The 22,545-nt window shown below is 39.7% G+C and overlaps 1 protein-coding gene across 21 annotated transcripts in view; it reads right to left on the bottom strand.

The window, feature by feature from the left end:
- RALGAPA1 (Ral GTPase activating protein catalytic subunit alpha 1) overlaps positions 1 to 21,961 on the bottom strand; it is a 135,898-nt gene extending 113,937 nt beyond the window's left edge. For 7 of the 21 annotated variants that reach the window (XR_003926575.2, XM_030036595.2, XM_030036538.2 and 4 more), the window contains exons 1-8: positions 21,534 to 21,959; positions 8,897 to 9,007; positions 8,316 to 8,365; positions 6,724 to 6,781; positions 6,034 to 6,077; positions 4,899 to 5,076; positions 3,065 to 3,180; positions 679 to 817 (exon numbers count right to left, since the gene is read on the bottom strand). Coding sequence is in view for 20 of the 21 variants with exons in the window: in XM_030036595.2 (XP_029892455.1) it covers positions 679 to 817; positions 3,065 to 3,180; positions 4,899 to 5,076; positions 6,034 to 6,077; positions 6,724 to 6,781; positions 8,316 to 8,365; positions 8,897 to 9,007; positions 21,534 to 21,639 (802 nt within the window). In the remaining variant the exon portion in view is untranslated. Of the gene's footprint in view, positions 1 to 678; positions 818 to 3,064; positions 3,181 to 4,898; positions 5,077 to 6,033; positions 6,078 to 6,723; positions 6,782 to 8,315; positions 8,366 to 8,896; positions 9,008 to 21,533 lie in introns of all 21 variants that reach the window. The other 14 variants (XM_030036631.2, XM_030036639.2, XM_030036661.2 and 11 more) reach the window with 5 other exon arrangements.
- Between the last annotated feature and the right edge of the window lie 584 nt (positions 21,962 to 22,545).

Below are 22,545 nucleotides of genomic sequence, written 5' to 3'. Positions count from 1 at the left end.
GTCGGCTTACAATCAACATGTGCATGGGTGTGTGCAAACCTGAGCTAGCAAAATCAAGATTTGCAAACAATGTTCTAGTTCAGAATGGGCTAAAAACCTCTGAGCAAAACTCTAGTTAGGTTTGCTTAGCAAACACCTAAAGTTCCGCTCTCTATATGGAAAGATATATTCTAGCACCATCAGCTTTAAAGATTGTGTTAAACCCTAGCTTCCTCTTCCTACTGCAAGCTCTTGACAAAACATAGTTGACACAAACCCGTAACTAACTCTGCCCTGTCTGAACTATGAGCAAGCACCATATGATCCAAACATTATGATTCTGTACAGATAAAGCCAACATCCCCCAAAGAACAGCACATGAACACCTTTTATCTCAGCAGCCGTAGTTTCTCTTCAGAGCACAACTTAAATCAACAGACGTCACATTAAAGAACTGTTTTACAAGAACATTTACTTTACCTGCATCAGGTTAATATAGCAAGATTGACTCTAATGAAAGCATCAGGTGCCTCCACAAACAGAGAATTGAAAACCATGAACAGGAACCATAACATGTTCTTTCATAAGAAATACTTTTGGAGAATGTTCTTTATGGGAAACATGAGTCAAGCAAAAAACTGCTTTGCTATACTCTATTACAGAAAATGTAATGATTTCATCAGCTGTATTAACACTTACCAAGTATAGGGTTATACAAGCTGGTTTCCTTACAGATGTTTGGGAAAATAGAAGGTAAGTAGTATTTCTTAAAATTTGAGAATAAAAATGAAAATCCCTTTTCCTGGTTTTCCTTGTTCTTCCATTCTAAACTCTTAACCTTAAAAAAAAGAAGTTGGATAAAGTGAACATCTAGAAGTAGAAAAGAAAGATGACTGATGAAATGTCTTCTTTATAAGTTATTTCTTTGGAACAAAACCATACACATTTTAATAAACACTTTTAGAAAGATGGAACAGAAACTGACTAGGAAATGTCAATGAAACAAAGACTATCTACTTTCAGGGTAATGGGCCTTTAGAATAGAATATACATACATACATATATATCTCCTCAATGTAATTCAATAGAATGGGTGACTAATATAGAAATTAGTGACATGAAGTTCTTTGGCAGAACTTAGTATCAAAGAAGTAACTATTCAGCTTGAAATTATCAGTGCCTCTACAGAGACTTCAGCAAGACTTTAGCATTCACATAGTGAACAAGTTCTATGACACCTGTTTCAATGACTTACCTAAATTTCAACGTAATACTTTCAGTTCATTACAGAGAGGGCAGCTGTCTTCAAGAATGTAAGGGGTATTTTTATTCAAAATGAACAGTCATCATTAAGCTTACCCTACAAGTCACAAGTATGGTGACCTCTGTTCAACGTGGGAGATGCTGGGGGCAACAAAATGAGGTTGCAAATTATTCCAGCACCGCAAGTTCACAGAGTAAGATAGATAAAGGGAAGCCATTAAATGTTTCAGTTTAACATTGGCCATATTTGTGCACTGTCCATCTTCTCTAGCACAACCTGCAAAAGTGTGAAGAAAAACTTAGGGATAGATACCCAAATGGGTTCTGCTGGACAAGTCTGACCCAGAAGGCAGTACTCTGGAACACCTACAGCATGTTATGTAGTCAAGCAGTTCGCTGGGCATATGACAGCACAGCAGGCTCAGAAGCAGCATCTGCTAACTGGCCAGCAAATCAATTACATAAAGTATAATAGCTAGGCCACAGTTTTTGATAGGAGCTCTTGCCATGCCCTGTCCTAGGCTTTTCAATTACTGGCTGAGATCATGGAAGTGTCAAAGTACAAAGGGAAGGACATAGTGTGCACCTGAGTTGCACACCGTGGACTAGATACTCATTCAAGTCTTCACTTTCTGTGCACAGTTCAGCTCCATTATCTGCCTTTTAGGTAGCTTGGGATCTGCAAGATCTTATCACCTTGTGTTCACAGAGCAATGCCCCCAAGCAAGTGTAATCTCAGCAGTGCAGCTAATGTCAAGCAGAACTCAACTCATAAGCTTTGTCAGATCATAAGTATTCCAGATATGTACTGTTTCCCATTGCTTATCTTTTGAAGAGGTTCACTTGCTTAGCTGTAGCAGTAATCCAAAATTTTCTCTGTGCACTGTACTATATTACACATGGGCTTACAAGTCTCCTAAAACTAAAGTCCCAGAAAGTACAGTTAAGACATCAACAGGAGTCATGGCACCGTCCCTGCAAGATCTGCGTTGTAAATATCTTGTTGATCGGGGGGGAAAAAAACAAACAAACAAAACCCCCCCAAAAAACCCCAAACCCACAAGCCCTTGCTAGAAAGGCACAATCCCTGTATCATGCTCTAAACACCCTGGAGCATTTCTACTAACCAGGGCTTTCCAGTAGCTCAGTGTTTCCACTAAAGAATGGAGAGGCTGTATGGTTAATCTACAGTAACAGCAGAAATTCCAGAAAGATAGCTGGAGGAAAAATATGACCCTAAGCACAGACACCGGCAGTCCCAGTCTTACAGCAATAGGATGTCAGACTCAACGGTTTGTTTGGTTTTGTCAGCTAGCCTGAGTACAAACCTAGAAAAAAGGCCAGCAAAAGTTTGGGACTCGTTAAAAGCCTGTATCACAAAAATCCAATGCCTTCAGTTAGAAGTTTCCCCTTAGTTTGAAAAGCAAAGTCCCTGACCACCACGAAACCCACATAATAAGAGCGAGCCCGGTTGATCCTTCTACTGGTTGAAGGCAACAGGGCAGGGAGGGGGAGATGAAAACAGGAAGGGAGCTGGAATTAGCATTGCTGAAAGTGACAGACAAGTCTTGTTTTTTCTCCATGCTGCAATCTGATGCAAGACCCTGTGATAACAGACCTATGAATATTCACACAGAAGGCAAGTGAAGATTTTCTAGGAGAATTCACTTTTTATGAATGACACTTGAGGGAGGGGCAAGGGGGAGGAACATTTAAAACATTTTCATATACATTTGCAGTGCTACTAGTAAATGTCTTCTTGTAATGAAGAAACAGGTGTTAGTTGTTTCATATTTGTTTGCTTGAAAACTATTGAACATACCTGAATTACTATGTATTTCAAAAGTGCTTCTAAGAAATAGCTTGTTAAATCTTCTTGTCCTTTATCTCCTGATTGTGGAGGAACAAGTGGAGTGATCTCCTCTATAGTCACTTGAGCTATTTAAAAAAAAAAAAAAAAAAGAAAAAGAAAAGGAAGAAGAAATACATCTAACATTTAGACATTTCTTCCCATGCATAAATATCTACCAAGTTATCAAAGTAGAAATGCACTGGGGTAAGATGAGACAGTTACAGGCAAAACAATCGACCCACAGATTAATGAAAAATAGGACATTTTAGGTAATAAACCACCTCAGAACTAATTTCTTACATATATAAAACCACTACAGATAATAACTAAGTTCTCCCTATGCACCTTGGGAATCTCACCTGCCAAGACCCAATTTTTCCAAAAGGTGTAATCCATTTCTTCTGGAATTTATGCAAACAATAGTGTAACTTGTGTTGCACAAATGCCAAATCTTTATTTACATATCTCATGATTTTCTTCATTTAGCAGTTGATCAGTTACATTTGTGTTAAGTTTTACTAGCTTTATCCTTCCTTTGCCTCTACAGTGAAGCTACTTCAGAGTTAAATGAGAACATTAACTACAGGAACAAGAGAAAAACAAACTCTGCATTTCTATGCTGTCTATATCCCCTCTAGATTTGTTCCTCCTTTCCCGCTCTAGAGCTATAACACAAGATAACTCCAAAACAGGGCTTAAAGTATGTAGTAAACTTTTATCTGCAGAGCTATCCTGCCACGAAATTCATCTGCTAAGTTTCAGTAAATTTAATTACTAGTCAAGGAGACACTGCTTGCTTCTACAAGCAATGCTTATGTCAGCTCTAAAACATTGGGTGGAGGTGGAGAAAAGGCAACAGCACTTAATGTTCAGATGAAAAAGTGGTTATCTTCTTAGTCACATTTATGTGAATGCACAGTTTGCACTTATGACCCCATCCAATTGCAATTCATTAATAAATAAGCTTAAATTCCCATTAACAGGAACAAATTTAGTTAGGAGGCAAGAGGCTCCCCAAAGTAGCCAGTATCTGATACTTACTGCTAGAGTAAGTAGTCAAAGGAAAAAACTGTCATAAGAATCATCTTAAGAGAAAAATCATCCTCACCCTATTGATTAGTGTCAAGATAATGATCTTCACATTAAAAAAAAATATATATATCTAGAAAGTATAAAAAGCTTATCTCAGAATGCTCAAGCCTTTCCACTGATGCAGACCTTTCTGACCTCAGGTTTTGCAATTTACAAGGTCCAATTCTTTTGGAAGACTCCAAGCCTCAAGAATACCACAGCTTCAATTGCCTGATCAAACACAGGCACAGCAGGAAGAGCAACCATTTGGCTTTACGTATTGCTCTAACAACCACTATTCTCTTGAAAGCCATACCAGAAACTGCTTTGCATAGCTTGCTCCTTAAGACTATGGCCAAAGCCAGTGCAAATGTTCAAAACAAGCAGAACCCACCTGTGCAAGTTTGCAGCAGATGCACCACCTGCTTGTAAATCTTAAGAAGAATTACATAAAATCGGTCAGTTTATTTTCACCCACTATGTGTTAAGCTGCTATAGCCATACTTCCTAAAAAAAACACAAAACAAAACAAAAACCAACCCACCCTGAAAAACAACAAAAAAAGACAAAGTTACTATTGCAAGAAGACCTGATAAACTGCCAAGAAACTCATTAACAGCTCCATAAGCTCCCTGGGTACATATGTATGTTACTGCTTTGTTACTTCAACTTGTCTTTTCTGTGCTGAGAATTGAATTATGTAGAGAATTGAGTAATATTAAAAATTACTTACTTTCTTGAACATTAAGTGGAGGGTTAATGAGATTATCTAGTGTTCGAGGGCCATATTCAGACTGTGGTGATGAAAATCCAGGAATCAAGCAAGAAAACATCCATAATTGTTCTTTACTACAGTTACTCTGAAGTGCTTGCAACCACAAAAGAAAGAGACGCACACCCTCGCGCCGTATCTTAAAGGTAAAAAACAGAACACGTTAACTTGTCCCAGAACATAAAAAAGCATTTCCATTTGTCCTGGAGGGAGAAGGGGAGTGGTAGAAAAAAAGACAAGAATAGACACAGTATGACCACCAGCAATCAGCAGAGCCAAGCTAACACATCTACTGCTCCTGCTGAAATGCAAGGACAACCCTGGCACCTTCACTGCTGTTTGCCTCACAGAATCCCTTACACAGGGTTTTCTCCGAAAGAAGAGGAAGAAAACCAACACGTCTAGTCACTTGTTTGACTACAGCACTACAACACTTTTTCAGAAAACACGAAGACTGTCGTAAAATTTCTAAATGTGTTCATGAGTTATAACAAGAGAGTGAGCTTTTTGCAGCAGAAGGACCCATTCTACCCTCTTCTATTCCTTCTTCAAGAAAGGTGATGGAGTCCTAGAGTAGTCCTCTCGTGGCGCTCACATTGGAGAATTTCAGCACCAGGCAAGCCTGCAGCTGGTTTACAGGGGAGTGGCATGGTTGGTTGCTGCAGTACCAAAACTCCTTGTTACACTTGGGTGGCTTTAGTCCCATGGTCAACCATTATTAGACTACCCGCCAACAGGTCTCTTTGGCATAGGTAATCTTCCACTTCTAATACAGCTGAGCCCCAAAACCACAGCCTGAGCCCCCCCAACAGTTTCCTTGCCCTTAACAACGAATGGTTAAGTCTTACTGCTGCTTTAGTGCAAAATCTTTCAAACCATTTGCACACATTCTTAACTTGGCTACTCTATATAAACACATTACTACTGGGAGTAGTTCTACTGAGATAAAGCTCATGATGTGAAGTCATTCTTTCATGACACACAAGTCATGATCTGGTTCTCATTCCTGTGCTTTTACCATAAAAATTCACCCTTTTGTTCTTATTTGTATTTTTAAGTATTTTACACAAAAGTAGTATGCAACTTTTTCCAATACCTTTAATGAATTTCCAGTATGAAGAAGCTTCTTTAAAATCAAACCTGAAAAGAAGAAGAAAAAAACCCCATGTATTTGTTTGTTTGTTATTTCTTTGTTAAAAGTAAGATGTCAGAGTTCTCGGTCAGACTTGATAGTAACTTTTAAACAAGTCCTTGGCAAGCTCCAATTTAATCTTGGTGAACTTGATATCCTCAGGCAACTCTCTCAATGCCAGAAGGAAAAAAACCCCAAAGATCACCTTTCATAGCTTCCTCATGCTCCATAACATCTTTCCACAAGGACTTTTTGGTATGTGTACATTAAAAGTAAATGATTCTCAAGTCATTAATGTGCATAATATCAGCATTCCCCATTTACAAATACATACCTCATTCCAATTTTGAAATTTATTACTAAGGGAGAAAAAATTAGGGAAAAAATGTAAATTACAAAGCAACTTTCCACCTGCCCTTGTTCTCTCTCAGCCACTGTTCTATTTCCAGATTCCCAGATTTAATTTTATCTAGAAGAGCATTCACTACACTGGTGGGTTTTTTTGTTTGGTTTTTTTTTTCCTTCCCCTCGCTTGCAAGAGTTTCAAGACCATAATCCCTGTTACGCCACTTAAAGGTTAAGGAAATGAGTAGCACAAACTACTAATAGCTACTAATAAAAAATAAGGTTTAAAAAAGAAAAAAATCAACTTACCAATACTATGAAATTGCCATCTCTGATGAATCCTTTCTGGAAGGAGTTGCAAAATTTTCTACGAAAAACAGAACCCAAGGATCTATGTTGCAGATATCGCTCTCAGAAGACCAAACAGCACTTTCACAAAGGCCACACATCAGAAGCTGAAGGGTTAACTTATAAAATTTCCATACTGCTTTCCTTGGAAGCATTACTGTTCTTTCAAGATAATCCCACTCCTAAAGCTAAGAAGCCCAAAGGCTCTGACAGACTGTCTGGCAAGTCCTGCATTGGAAACTTCAGATGTTACTGCAGTTTATCTGGCTCCACTGCCTGGCTCCCTGCTGGATATTGCTGCTTATAGCATAGGGAGTGGAATGGGATGAGTATCTGTCTCAGTTGCTCTGGTTCATGACAAGTTGTATTAGGTTATTCCACCTCTATGGTGCCTTAAGCTAGGACGCTCAGCTGTCAACTTGCCTCTGTGGCACCAGCAAGCATTTGTTTCAGCCTTCTCAACAGAGGGGTAATGAGCTACAGCAAAACAACAAAGACCTGGAGCAATAATGGTCTAACACCTCTCCAGCTAGATTGGAGGATGATCATCTTCAGATGGTAAAAAACAGAGCACAGTTAGTGACAAAGGCAGTTAAAAAATCTATTATGTAGCACTTCAATGTTTATGCTAGAGGCAGTAGCAACGTGTAAGTAACCCGATTTCCCAAATGAATTCCTGGCCATGGCCCTCCAGCAGCCTGTGCAACTGCTTCCAAAGCACAGGTCACCTAACATCCCTTTATGTAGGAACTAGTGAACAAATGAACGAGCTCTCTTCAGATCCACTATCCTTGTGACAGCTAACCCTACACTTCTAAGCACCAACATACCTTAAAAAAAAAAAAAGAAAAAAAAAAATCTTGAATTTGTATTCAACCATGTGATAAGCATTCATCAGCTTTCCATTTTACATATTTTTAAGAACCACAATCCTTGTCCTATAATTAGAAGCCTCCATCAAAAAGGAAAGACAAAAACTTGACATTCTAAGCTATTTCTAAACTATAGTCTCTGCTCAGAAATGTTCTGATTTCATTAAATTAGTTTCTAACTCATCTTAATTAAGTCAAGATATGCTTTTGGTAAGGATATTGTGAAATACTATTTTCAAATAATAAATCTTTTCAAAAATAAAAGGGATCTATAAAAACTAATTCTGCAGTAGTAATCTATTATGAGAAAAATCAGAGATAACATGCAATCAAAAGGTGAAAAAGATCATGACTAATCAGAGATCACCTTTATAAGAATTTTGAAGCGTATAATACATTGGAAGAGGGGGGGAAAGACCACCACCAAAAAGTAATGAACTATCTGCAGACACAGAAAACATCTTTTTCCAGTTAAGACATCTTCCTGCAAAACTGCAAGTCAAATTCTTTTTCTTCTCACACAAAGCACATATATTCAACTCTAAGCAAAAGGAAAAAGGGATACAGTTAAATGTAAAGCGTATTTATTTCCAGGCAACTGTAGAATAGCTGTACTGTTACTATTTAACAGGACTTAATTCAAAGCAAAAAACTCATACAGGAATATTCAAGTTATCTTACCTCAAAAATAAAAAGAATAGAATCTAATTCTTCTCTCTGAGACTTGTGACCTAGATGTAATTAGAAATAAATAGAAGATACACTTTCATTATCAAAATAAAATGTAAAGAACACTGACAAAGATCCTTAGATGTGTAAAACAAAACCATGCATTTCTACAACCATAATTTTGCATTTCTTCTGCAATTAAAAAAAAGTGTATTTCATAGTCATGGTTTATAACAGTTACAGTTTGTATAACTTTCTATTATGGCATCAACAGCTGGTAGAGATTAAAATACACAGTATCTTGTTAAACAAAACTTAGAGTAATTCTGCAGAACACGAAAAGTATAACACCTTAAGAATCCTCACTTTGCAAAAGGGCAAAAGCAGTCAGAGAATAAACGCCCCTTGCCCACCTCCACTGCATGCACCTCTAATTGCCCTGCCTTTATTTGCAAAGTTAGTGCTTACACATATTTCTGCACAGCTATTGTTGCCATTTGTGACAACAGACACAGTTATTTATAACACCCTGCTTTATTTTATAACAAACCCACAAGCACCAAGACAAAAAGTGTTCTATTTGAAACACTTACCTTTCTGTTTAAGACCTACTTCAATAGTCACAAAGTTTTCAAAGAACACATAATATATATGTGAGAAATGTAGGTCGAAAAACTGTTTGAGATCAATTGATTCTGCATTTTCTGAAAAACAGAACAGAACAATATTTTTATTTCTTTCAAATACTCAGTCAATCACTGCACACCATTATCCAGTAGTAAGAACTGAAGATACTTTAAAAAAAATATTATTATGGGTAAAGAAGTTCTTAAAGTTTCTATTCTTTTAAGCTGAAGCTAATGATGGCATGCCATAAGTGCCTAGTGAATTTTAAAACAGGAAGCAGTGTCTTGCACACTCATTGTTTGCATGAGAGTAATGGCTACAAACCCTAGTCATGAACCAGAATTCCATCAGGACTAGCACTGTACAGATGAATGTTGTTTTAATTGTTAGTTTAATAGAAATAAAGCTAATGACGCTGCCCAAACTCTACAACAGAAAGACCACCCCTGTCCCCAACTAATTACTAGACACAACTAAGCTTACTTAAGAAAGTGGGAGAAGGATGATAAGTGACGACCACCTCTGCTCTGCAGAGAAACAGGTTGGGAGGAAGCAAACAGCAGCACTGGATTCCCACTGCTGCCTCCTTACTCCTTCCAAGCTCCAACACACTTTCCTTTCCAGCCTGGCCCAGTCCCCCCTGTACTCCTTTGATTGTGTGGTCTCAGGAGATCAGAAGCTGGGACCTCAGGGATACCCTGAGGTGGAAACATCATCGTAAGCATAGAGGGATGTGCTTTCTTGTGTACCCCAGGAAGGTGTCTAGACTCTCTTTCCACAACACCCTAGATGGTTTTGTGCAAATCTTCAGTTAAAGAAATACATGATGATTTATCTAGATTAATTTTAAATTGATAGTTTTAAACAATCAATTCTTTCAAGCCTTAGTACACACTGAACCAAAAGACACTCCCTGTCCTGTTATTTAACTATATAAGACTAGAGAAACTAGGTGGACAGAACAATAGTATGGAAGCACAGAGGAACAGGGAGACAGTATTTTAAAAGGCAAAACTGTCCCCTTTCAGAATACTGATGTGAAACAAAATAAAAAAAACACGAAGAAAGGCGAGGCAAATGAAACCTTCATAACCTTCACCTGCTCTGTACACTGAGGCATTATCTTTCACTGTAGATATATCTTTTAAGTCCCCCTCTAATTCTTTATTGGATCATGGTTTTTTAACCCTTTTTAGAATGACATCAATCTTCATCATCTCACATGACTGGAGATACAACTGGTGGAGTATAAAGCACAGAAACAATCTATTGAAAGGATGGCCTATTTTCAAAAAGCATGGCATATTTTCAATTCTATTTTATTATGTAGATCTAGAGGACCATCAACTCAATTTTATCACAAATATTGCTATAAGGTTTCCAATACATGTTCAATTTTTGCAGTACCACATCATTCTGCCAACGTCTTGCATACTCAGTGTAGTGGAGCCAGAGTGCTCTTGGAGAAGACAGTGCTATATTAACACCTAATATCAACTCCTAAAGCAAGGCAGCTTAGCTAGCAATAAACTTAGTGGTCCAGAGTGGCAAGCATGTGCCTGACCATCTACAAGATTACCAAACTTCCAGTTTGGCATAAACCGCTACGCCACTTACAGATCAGCAGCTGAACTGCTAGAGTTTAGAGTCTGAAACATTAAAGGACAACAAAAACCAATTCCACTTTAAACAAACTAGACCATGATTTTCAGGTGGTCAGGGCAAGTGCACAAGAAACAGAGCTATGACTGGAGCATAGGCACAACCATTATAACCACTTCCACTCATGGGGCAGAACCCTAAGTGAGTTCTAGACTACGGACAAGAAAATAGAGCAGGAAGCAAATCAAAAGTGTTTGAGATAGGAGGATTGAAGGGAAAAAGAAAGAAACGTTTGAGACTTTCCAGAGAAAGGAGGGTGGCAGAAGATAATCTTTTAGTCCATATATTTAACTGCTGTAGGAGAACTGCATGTAGAAAGCAGTGGAATGGTTCACCTGATGTGAAAGAGCAGAAAACACTAGTTCCAAACACTGAAGGGATTGGAAGCAGTTAAACAGGGTCTCTGCCAATCAACATGCAGGAATGCTGCATTTTTGCAGGCACATTAAATGTTTCGTTTCCTGAAACAGGCCCTCATTCTTTCCCCAGACATGGGTCAACTATGAAGCAGACAAATAAAAAACCCAAACCAAATGTACTCTTTAAAGACTCAATCTTAACACAACAGTTTGCAATTTTTGGAGACACTATTCCTACAGGCTTCAGGCAACAAACAAAAGGCTTGCCCACATAACCAGCTGAACAATGATTCTCATTTTACCACATAATTACTGTGTGACACTTGCATACATACAACTAGCACTGTGTTAAGGCATTCTGCCTTTCCAGAGTTTGCGGGGGGGGGGGGGGGGCAGGGAGGTGCAGGAATTTCAGAGGATGGTCCCCCGTCCCCCCCCGCCTTTTTTTTTAATTTATTTAAGAACAATGTGGTGCCAATCACCTCAGAAAGACTCAGAGAAGCACTGGTAAACCTGTATTATAACCAATAACACCCAATTAACACTGAAAGCATACCTTCAGAATACAGCTATAGCTTTGAACAGTAGGATTAAAGTAAAAAATTCCTCGATGTATCTTTTCTAGCAAATGCATTTCACCCTGATTTCTTACTAAGATCGACTTGATAGGATAATCAAAAGCAAGTTTTTAGAACTCAAAACAGTTAACAACTGAATTCTTGCAATAAATTCTATCGCTTCAGATGGAAGAAAATAAAAATATAACATTTTATTTAATGGGAATTTTGTCCTGGCATTACCTGAAAATAATACTTATTAAAAAACTCACAGACTATTTCTGTTAATGCTGAAAACCAGCATTCCTTCTAAGGGAGGGAAAACACACTTGGCAAACCTATCAGATGCACACCTAGAGCAAAAGGGAGCATCTGCTCATCATCAAGGGACACCGATAGTGATTCAGTAAGCTGTTGATCCAGAAATTTGGAACCTTGCATTGGTCAAGAAGTTTGGAACTCATTATGCATATACCCTGACCAAGAATTATGGCAAGAAGGAGAAGCGGGGGGGGAAGCAGATACACCATAAAGATAATAATGTAGACCTCAGAAGAGTTTGATCTGGAAATCGTCTAGTCTGGCCAGCTGCATACATCATTGCATTTCACAGCTCCCTCTATACTGAACACAATCCACATGACTAACACATGCATGGAGACACTATTGCTCTTCCCAATTACTTTAACATTAAAACTTCCAGCTATACGCTGCTGTTATAGCTTTCTTCATTAATTAAGGAACTGATATTTTTTCCCTAATGAAAATGTCTCTAAAACATTCAGTTCACCATTATCCTTGTGATCAACTAAAGATACAGCTCTCCAATTCTGTCATCTTAAACCATTTTCTCCAACACTAGGTCACTGTCTCTTCTCTATGCTCTCCCAAAGTATCATGAATGCTGCACACAGAGGTAAAAATAATTTCCTCTACAAGGACCATATGTGTGTCCTTTTCACGCAGCCTTGAACTGGGAATTTGCAGGAAGTTGCTTGTCTGCTTTGGCTAAATAATCTTTTTTGCCTTTTTAAGAAGAGAGACATAGCCTTGTTTTTACATGAAGTGGGATTACACAGAAACAGGCTTTCCTCCCTAACTTACAGTGCATTTATTTATTTATTTTTAAATAAAAGAACTTCAAATTCTCCTGCCACAGATTCATGTACTAACACAAACTAATGTATTCTTTGTGTTCTTGGTACTTATGCCCACATTGGGAGGAGGGAAGAACTCAGAAATAGATCTGGCACCATATAAAGTAGTTAGAAGTTTCTCAGAATGGGAGAGGGAAAAATGGGACATTACTGTATCCAACAGTGTAAAAACTAAAGCTTCTACTGTACAAAGCATAGTTCCGGTACACTAAATCCAGATTTCCAGCATCATTTATAGAAGCTGTTTGTCAAGAAAATAGTTCTCTTCATGCTTCACAAGAGCAAAAACCATGGATCTTTGCTGATTTTTCCTTAATCTTCTCTAACCTAAAATTGGTACAAATCTGATCTTTGCATTAAATCTGTGCGTTCAGTGGTGCTTTGGTTTGGTTTGTTTGGGTTTTTTTGTTTTGTTTTGTTTTTTTTTTTAAAGGAGAAAGTTACATTTAAGCACCAAGGCAACATACAGCTTCTCTGTCCTTTTCTTCCTCTCATAAAATTTTTCGAGAAGTAGCTTTAGTTTTTTCTAGATTCAGCATTAAGAAGGTAAGTTACCTTTTTTGGTTTAAGTTTTAGAAGTTGCATTCAGCTTACGATTTCTGTTCTATTTTGATGCATCAAACAGAACTGGACTAAAAATGGAAGGCTAGTTATCTAAGCTACTTGTACGACCCTCACGACGAGAGCATTCAAGTTCCAGATCAACTGGAATTCATATTTCCATTAAACCCACTGAAAACTGGAAGTTCTACTATTCCCCACCCTACAGACTAGAGCTGTAGCAAAGAAGGACTAAAGAAAAAAAACAAACCAACAATCAAACCAAAAACCCCTCCACCTCTCCTACTAAATTCTGTGCTTACACGTGACTGTACTTTTAGGAACTTACTTTCCTATATTTTCAAGTGGCCAACTCTTTTCTTAGGAACTTATTTTAATGTATTTTCAAATGGCCAACTATTTTGAAGATTAATTTTTTAAAACTTTCTGAAAGGTTACATCCTTTTCAAGTATCTCAGTAAGATATTCAAAACTTAAGTGCCCACAGTCATCATTTTAGCAAGGGAAGATTCTGGGCCAAAATTTACTCTCACACAGAGTCCTGTGGCAGAGCAAATTTTCTGCAATAAATCCCATTTGCTCCAATGTTTCAATTATCAACACATTCTTTTTAACCAGGAATAATTTGCAACCACAAAAGTATTTCAATAAAAATGTAACCCTTTAATATTACACATTAGAAGGATACTATTTGAATAGCATATCATACTTAAGAATTACATCACAGGAGTACCACCTCACAGAGCTTAAAGAGTGACTTTGTCAGATGTAAAACATGGACGAGAAAAGGCAACACAGATTTTTACTGTATATTTAAACTTGTAAGGGATCACCTGAGCCAGATTCTGCAAAGCTTACAAGTTTGCATGTACAACACGCCAATCCTCTGTAGGAAACAGAACTCAGTGGGCTTTAACTTATATTATACACAATTCACCCTCCCTATCTCTTTTATTTTCTACATATTACCCTATAAATGATTACAAACTAATCCACAACATCTATTACATATTTATAAATCAGTTGAGTTAGCAAAGGGAAATGCATCTATACTATTTAGATGATTGCCTGCTGTATGAAATTAAAATATTATAACGTACTTTCTGCACAGGACAGAACTTTAAAGGTAAACAATCAAAATACTGAACTTAAAACTAAAACAAAACCCACCACACAGATCTTAAGATATATATTCACTTTTCTGAAGAGTTCACACAAAGCATCGCAGAAATTTACTGTAGCATTTAACAGAATACTCTACATCATTTACATCATTACAAATCAAGTTGTGGTTTTACATGCAATTTTAAGCATTTCAGGCTTTAATAGTATGTTTACACATAAAATTGTTACAGCACATAGTATAACAAAAACATTACCCTGTCTCATTCCTAGACTTACTGGCTTTTAAGTCACTTTCCCTCATCCTTACCCAAAAATAAAATACCAGTGACAACTGCAGCAAACAATGACCTGGAGGATGGCCAGACTTCTATTTCTGTAAAGCACAGGCCTGCTATACGCTGAAGTATTTCAGTATCAATTGTCATAACAAACTGATGTCATTAGAAAGCAAGAGGTTTCTAAGCATCCTCAATTTCAGTTAACATACAATCAAAATAGCCAATAGAACTTACTCATTCTTAATTCTCCAAGCTGAAAAATTTAACGGCTGCTTTACAGCAAAACAGTACAGAGGTTCAGTTACATACTGACAGTCTCCAGAATAGAAAAGCATGTCATTTAGAAAGGTTAAGTGGAAAACCTCCAGAACTAACTGGTGGCTCTGCCATAGTTAACAGACTGTCAAAGTGAAAGTGACCCGATAGCAAACCACAACATTTCAAATAGTGAGCTACAAATGCAAATCTATTAAACAAGGGCTTCACATTAGCCCTTACTGTTTCAGATCACTAACAGGTACTTAACAAAAACAATTCAATTTTTTTTAAAATGTGATTTTGTCAAAGAAAACATTCTTGATGGTTTTGGTACTGAAAAAGGAACACACTTCAAGAAATCTTTTAATGGACTTCTATTTTGCATCAGACAAGTCTGAACTCCTGACCACCACCATCTTTTAGACACAAACATACAAGGAAAAAAAAAACCAAACCCCACATTGAATAAGCAGGTTAACAACACTAATGAACGCCATCTACATACAAACTGTTACAAATTTTAACACCAGCGCTCTATAGGAATGAGCAGAAGCAGTTGACAGGTCTCCAAGCTAATTCTTTCAGGTTGCTTGCAGACTCCAGAAGAGTTACACTAGTAAACTTCTAAGAAATGCTTCTGTAACAACTCACCCGTGTTCCAGAACTTAAGCTTTTATTTAAGCAACTTCAAACACTTCTGTAGTAATGCACTTATTTTCATTCTGACTGCCACAAGCTAAACCCATAAACCCACACAGACCTTTCCTCCTCATCCAAGCGGTCAGAGCCACCTCTTTATCTAGCCTGGGGCTTTGATCCAACTCCATCCCTTACCCTTCCAAGCCAGCAGCACTGGCCACCGGTGCTCTCTGCAAGTCGAGTGTAACATTAGCCAAAATCCTAAAGCAAAGCAATTCTTCCCCCTTTTCTCCTGGCCAAAACAGAACAGAATGGGTTCAGGGTTAAGTCAAGACTGACAGAACATCAAGTCTAATTTCTTAAACTGCACTTAACCCACAGCCAAATCCATGAATTACAGTGGTGACATGTCCTCTGCAGTTAGAATTACCGGAAAAGAAACAAAAAAAAACCCCCTACAGCTCTTGCCAAAAATAACACAGCTTTGCACATCCACAGAAGCTTCTGGAACAGTTATCTCCAAAGAAAATTCCAGGCAGCTAGTTTTGCTGTAGCTTCTCACTCACCTCTCACTTTAACAACCATAAAACATTTATCATTTTTTATAGTATATAAGTGATATTGTAATGAGTGATGTTGATGATGTGCAACACCAAGGAATGCCATCCAGCTGAAGCATTAGGGCTGACTGCCAGTGAAATAGATTTCTTAAATTAAAATCCCTTTAGACAAATGCAATCTCTGTTTAAGTATATTGTTTAATATTAAACAATATATCAGAATGGATGTCCAATGCAGCCTGTTTCATTCTGTTTGGTATAGCTTGACTTTTCCCTTTCAGAGATTGCTTACATGAGATGACGAGCACTAATCAACCATGAACAAAACAAAATAATAAAAAAACACCCCACACTTCAAATATTCCATTCTTTTAGCGTTACATTTTACAAGCATTCTCTCCATGGTTCCAGAGATACAAACAATGTATTTTTAAGATATCAGATGCAAATAAAATAATTTATGGGAAATAATATATTCCTTTTTCCTTTAATCTGGATTAACAGATTACAGGCCTGTAACTCCTACTCTACAAAAAAAAATGAAGAAGGAAAAAAGAAAAGAAAAAAATTGTTAAGAATTCAGCCCTAAAAGCAAATCTTAAACCAAGTATATTCATTTGACTTGCTTGCACACAGTAAGATTATGCAGAAATCATTAAGTATTTAAGGGTTTTAGCTTTCCTTTTTTTTTTTAAATACATATATTTACAAATTCTGCCTGAAACTACAAATTCAACAGGTAGCAGCAACATATGTGATATCAAAACTAGAATAAAACAAGAAGTCAATATTGTTAAGGTATGACGCTATGAAAGGTTCACATATCTAGCTGCCTTAATTATTTACAGAGTTCTCAAAGCACTGTTTTAACAAAAGGACAAATCAAACTTGATTTGGTGCTTGAAGGATTACTAGAAGAAACTTTTATGAACTACCATTTAAAAACATAGAATTTTAGTTTGATGTTGAAGTCTGATTAAACAGTGCAACACTGATTATAAGAACAATGCAATATTATTTCCATGTTATTTCCTCTTAATCATCCTAAAAATTGCAATTAGCTGCTAAATCACTGGGGACTGCTAAAAATACGTATTTTTCTGGAAAAATCACAGGCTTCATTCTGCAGGCAATATCTAATTCCATAAGGCACACTATGTGCCTCCACTTCCATCTGCTAGAAAAGTCTCAGTGATCACACCTGCACTAACTGCAGCTGGCAGCCTTCCTTATAGCAGGGCCTTGCTTCTGACAAGGCTGAGCCACTGCCATTCAGACCGCAAGGGAATCCCATTCCACATTCCAGTTCAAGGTTGATACACTCTAACCACTGCAGTACCTCACAGTAAACAAAACTGTTACAGCCTTTCCAGCGTTTAGTAAGAAGACAGAAGAATAGTTTGATAAAAAGTCACATACGGACCAAGATAGCATTAGGGAACTGTACGAGACTTCAAGGTACTTCCCAGAACTAAAAAAGAGGGGGGGGAAAAAAAGGGGGGGGGGGGGGCAGGCACGATGAACACTTCCCTACAGGAAGAAACTAGTAACACCTCAAAAGAATCACATCTCTTAAAGCAGATAGTTCCAGCTGTTTCAAGAAAAATACTGCAGCAGGAAAACAATGAAAAGCAGATTACCTTCACTCACAGACTGGTATGTCCCAGGATATGAGACTTCAAACTCTTTAAAATTTTTCTTAGCATTTCTTAGCAATAATAATATTTATTAGTACTTGGAGGTTTCTGAAAGGCTTTAACCTCTATTAAAAAAACCCTTATGCCTGTGACATGCGTAAACTGGTCACACATGATATTTACTTTAACAAATAATTTAATAAATTCTGAGTTAGTCACCCGAATTTCACTGAATTTTCCTTGGTTCCTGAATCACAAAAAAGGCTCAGTAGAGCGATACTGAAGCAGAGCAGAGAACCAGCCAGATACAGGAGACTGGAGTGAAGTGGCAGTTACCTACAAAAGAGTTTCAGCAAAAAAATACAAATGCATTTCCCCTGGTATGCCTATAACTGAGTTAGTCTAGCACTCAGGAGCTTCCCAAGCCAAAAATCTTTTACTGTATCTTCAAATTTGGTAGGCCTTAATATACTTTTTTTCCTAGTCTTTTTCATATATGTTACATATTTTTCACAATCTACCCCTACAGAAAGGGATTCCAAAGCTTTCAACGTCTTTTCACATTAAAGTTTTACTCTCATCCGAGTTGTTCCCATCTCTAAATCTTCTATACACTGACTATAGCAATAAGACTACTAAAGCTGCAATGATATTTGGTGTAACAGTACACCACTGTTTTACAAAGACGCAAAATTTACTGTATTCCTTATGCAGACTAATTTGCATTTTTTACTAAATCTAAACTGAGTTGTCACCAATGACAAGATACTTTTTCCTGAAATGATACAACTCACTGCAATCTAAGTTATCTTGTAAAAGGCATTTAAATAATTCCATCTAAAGGACACTACTTTTAATTTGTTAAAAATAAATGTGACTTCCCTCTGTGCTATCCACTCAGTTTCATATTAGGTTCTCTGAAATTGTTCAGTCTCTTATGGTTTTTACTAACAATCACATTAAACTATTTTAAATATTTTTAGATGATGCCCAACTTGCACCATTGCCTTGCAGGATCCAACTGTCAATCTTTTACCATAATGAATTTTTTTAGATTTCTCCTCTTTAGCTAACAGACAACCAGCAGTCTATAATTCACAAGCACTCTGCCTCTTTTCATGACTATTCTGTTATTTTAGTTTACTGGAGAACTGCTGCTTTGGATACCTTGGAAAAATAGAGGGAAAACGAACTAGTACTCCCTCTCCTCCCCTCAAGTCTTAACCATGAATCCAAGGCCATGCTTCAGTTTATCATTGCTGAACCAAAGACTAAAAAGTACAAAAAAAAAAAAAAAAAAAAAAAAATTAATTCTGGTTCAATACACCTTGCAGGCCTACTGAAAAGATTTTAAGTTTAAAAACAAGAGAAAATTCTCTCCTTCTCCTGGACGTGAAACAGCAGAGAATTCTCTTCTGGGTAGTATTTTAGTCTCCAATATGCAGAGGCTAAGAGCAATAAACCAGACAAATCATTTTTCATTCATAAAGATACTGAAGAGAGCTGAAGTGAGATTTCCTCCCGTATCCCCTTGGATAGTCTGTTGGGAATAGCTAGGTTGGCTCCCCTGAGCACATGGAAACATGCCCATTATTATGCTGGGGGAGTTGTCACCGAAGAAAAAAGATAAAACAGGAAAACGCAGCACTACGCTGCTCAAGCTGCAGGATAGTGCCTCCATGCAAAGCCACCTCAGGTAGCAGTCTATCTTATGTGGGCACATTACTTTTTTTTTAATCTGGTCCTGCAGACTAGTCAAAGAAACAATTGGAGAAGAAAAGGCATAGAGCTTATGCTTTGAAAGCCAGTTTAGGGAGCAGACAAATTTAAGGAATAAGGCAAGGAGGTGATCACAGCAGAAGGCAGACTTCAAATAGTCTGCTATATACTGCTCTTCCACTACAGTGGGAATACACAGAGAAATATCCCACTCCCCTGCCCCCCAAAAAGACCTTGGTTTTGTACCTTGCGCATCTAAGAATATCTGCATAATGACAAAATCTTGTAGATGCATCTAAGACAGATAAGCTGAAGAGCACCGTTACACCTTTCCCTACTCACAGTCACACACTCTATTTGCCCAAATTTGGAGAAGAGATATGTGGGAGCTGTGCTTCAATGGCTGAGATATACGTGGCGGGGGTGGGGGGGGGGGGGAATGGCCATCACACAAAAACATGCCCCAGCAGATTTAGTCTGTCCTACAGCCAGTAAGCAGAAACCTCAGATTAGATAAGCATGTCTGCTTGACATAAAGCTCATGGCTTGCATCTTACAGAATGCATCCAAGTATTAACAAAGCTGAAGGAAAATCTTGTAAATAAAAGACAAGAAACAGAAACATCAAATGTAGAACAAATCAAAATCACACAGACTGCTTTGCAGACTAAAGCAAAACCAGAAATATTCAACATACTTTAGCCAGGAAACCTAAATTCAGAGAGGTACTTAGTTTCTTTATAGTGCTCTTTCCTTTTAAGTTTCAACTGATGAAGTAGCTAAAAATAAGTATAAATCAACATAAAACAAGCCACAACTGGCTCAAGTACAGCTAGTTAAGAAGAGTGGCAACATGCTGAGTGAGGCAAGAAGATACATCTGACTACTGAATTATCTTGGATAGCTAGCTACCCAACTATTCTCCATTTCAAAAGCCTAAATAATTATTATGTTGCAGAAAATAAGTCATGCGGCAGCAGATGCTGTCACACAGGAACACCTGTTACTTCAAACACCAATACAAAAGAAAACAGGGAGCAATAACCGCTTTCCTTTGAAAGAATCCAGCTTTGGAGGCCAAGGACAAGGTACTTAAATACCTCCAGACTGTGGGCAGAAGCCAAAATAATCCATTCAGTACTCTGCGCTAAATACAGAATGCAGTTGCCCTTGACCCAGCCCTGCTCACATGTTGATAAACTGTCAGAAGCAACACATGCATTTACAGAACTGAAGGGCCCAAGCGACGCTCCAGTGCAAACTTCTTTTTTCAAGGACAGCTTGATGACAATGACTTAGATTTTTACTGACACATGCAATTAAAAGATATTTTGGAATGGTTAACTCTGTGTTTTTTTTTTTCCCACTGTTTTTTCATTAGGCAATTATTCCATATAATCACAATTTCTAATTCACTGGTCAGGTTAAACAGCTGTTCGCATGGAACTGCAGCAGTACTTAAGTGCTTATGTTCCCTCCTTGACCAACCGGTGAACCAAAAGTGTTTCCAGACTAGCTGTATGAATGCTCCTCTACATCTACTCTAGTGAGCACTTCTTGTTGTAGCTCTTACCTTGAAAACATACACAAACGTAAGTCGTTACTGTAAGCATTTATGGGAAATGGACTAGGGAGTGACAGGCACCATTAGCACTCACCAGCCTCTCTTATTCAAGCGTACCGACTTAGCAGCATTTATGAAGCTCTAGAGAAGAATTCACGGGGGAAGCGCACCAGCTTTTCGCCTCCCTCCGCAGTTGCCAAACGAATTCCACCTTCAGATGCGGTGGAAGTGTACGTGCCTCCGTACAACAGCGGGGAGCGAAGCATCCCCCGCCGGGTCCAGCGGCCCCCGGCACACAGCTGAAGCCTCGCCTCCGCCGGCCCCGCGATGCCGGGCGCGGGGCCCTCCCTCCGGCCGCCGTGCCCAGGCGAGGCTGGGCCGGGTGGGGTCTCTCGCCGGAGCAGAGCCCCGAGCCCGCCTCCCGCCCTGGCGCCCAGCCGGCCCCTCGCAGCTCCCGCTTCTTCCTACGCCGGGACTCGGGGCCGTAGCCCCCCTCTGACCCGCTCGCTCCCTCCCGGCCGCCTCACCGATGAGGACGCGCAGGTGCTTGAGGCGGGTCAGCGGGTCCTTGCGGGTGTCCAGCACCTTCTGCGTGGATTTCCGCACGTCCCCGTGCGGCTTCTTGGAGAACATCCCGCCGGGCGCGGCCCCGGCCCCGGCGCCGCGCTCCAGAGGCGGACAGCGGCCTCCGGATCCGCCCGCTCCGGGGCCCCTACATAGCCAGCGGCAGCACCGCCTCCGCCTCCTCCTCCTCCTCCTCCTCCTCCTCCTGCCTCCGACTCCGATACGGCGGGGGTGGAGGGGCGCGGCACGGAGCCAACTCCCCGCGGGGCCGGGGGGCGGCCGGGCCGGGCCGGGCCGGGCCTGGCCTACACTCCCCCTTCCTCCTTCCCCCGCTCTCCTCCCGCTGCTTCACGACAGCCGTCAGGTGCGACCCCAGGCGTCCCTATGGCAACCGCGCCGTGACGTCACGGCCGGCGCACCTCCGAGGCGCGGCGGGCTGGCGGGCGGGGCTCCGCCCTCCCTCCCTCCCTCCACGGCCAGCCGCCGGGGGCAGCCGGCCGCCCGCCCGCCAGGTCGGTCGGTCGGTCGGTCGGTCGGTCGGTCTCAAGGCTGGGAGAGGCGGCGCGCCGGTGGGCAGCTGCTTCTGCCCGGGGCTGTCACGGGTGTGCTTGCCAGAGGATGGAGAGCAGGCACCGGAGCGGGACAATTAGGGGCTCGCTGCAGGATCCTCTGCGCAACTCGGCGACAGCAACCGGTGCTGGAAACTGTACTTCAGCTGTTTATAAGTAGAACGTAAAGTTATCCCATTATACGGCTACTTCTGGCTAGATAGAGGCGCTGAAGTGTAGTGAGGTAAGGGGGGAATCCCGTGGGGAATAAGGAAATAAAATGCAGGCGGGGACCGTGTTCACCAAGGCGGTGACTCCAAACCTTTACTCAAGCCTCAGTTGTGCAACCGGCAACGATGTGTCTCATAGTTCCTCTTTCCACACCGGTCCTCAAAGTGCCGCGACTCCTCACCCCGAGCTCCTGCCC

Source organism: Aquila chrysaetos, chromosome 2 (assembly GCF_900496995.4).
Source record: "Aquila chrysaetos chrysaetos chromosome 2, bAquChr1.4, whole genome shotgun sequence".
Classification (NCBI taxonomy): domain Eukaryota; kingdom Metazoa; phylum Chordata; class Aves; order Accipitriformes; family Accipitridae; genus Aquila; species Aquila chrysaetos.
The sequence above is the reverse complement of the archived record's forward strand: the minus strand, read 5'-3'. Positions and strand labels throughout refer to the sequence as shown.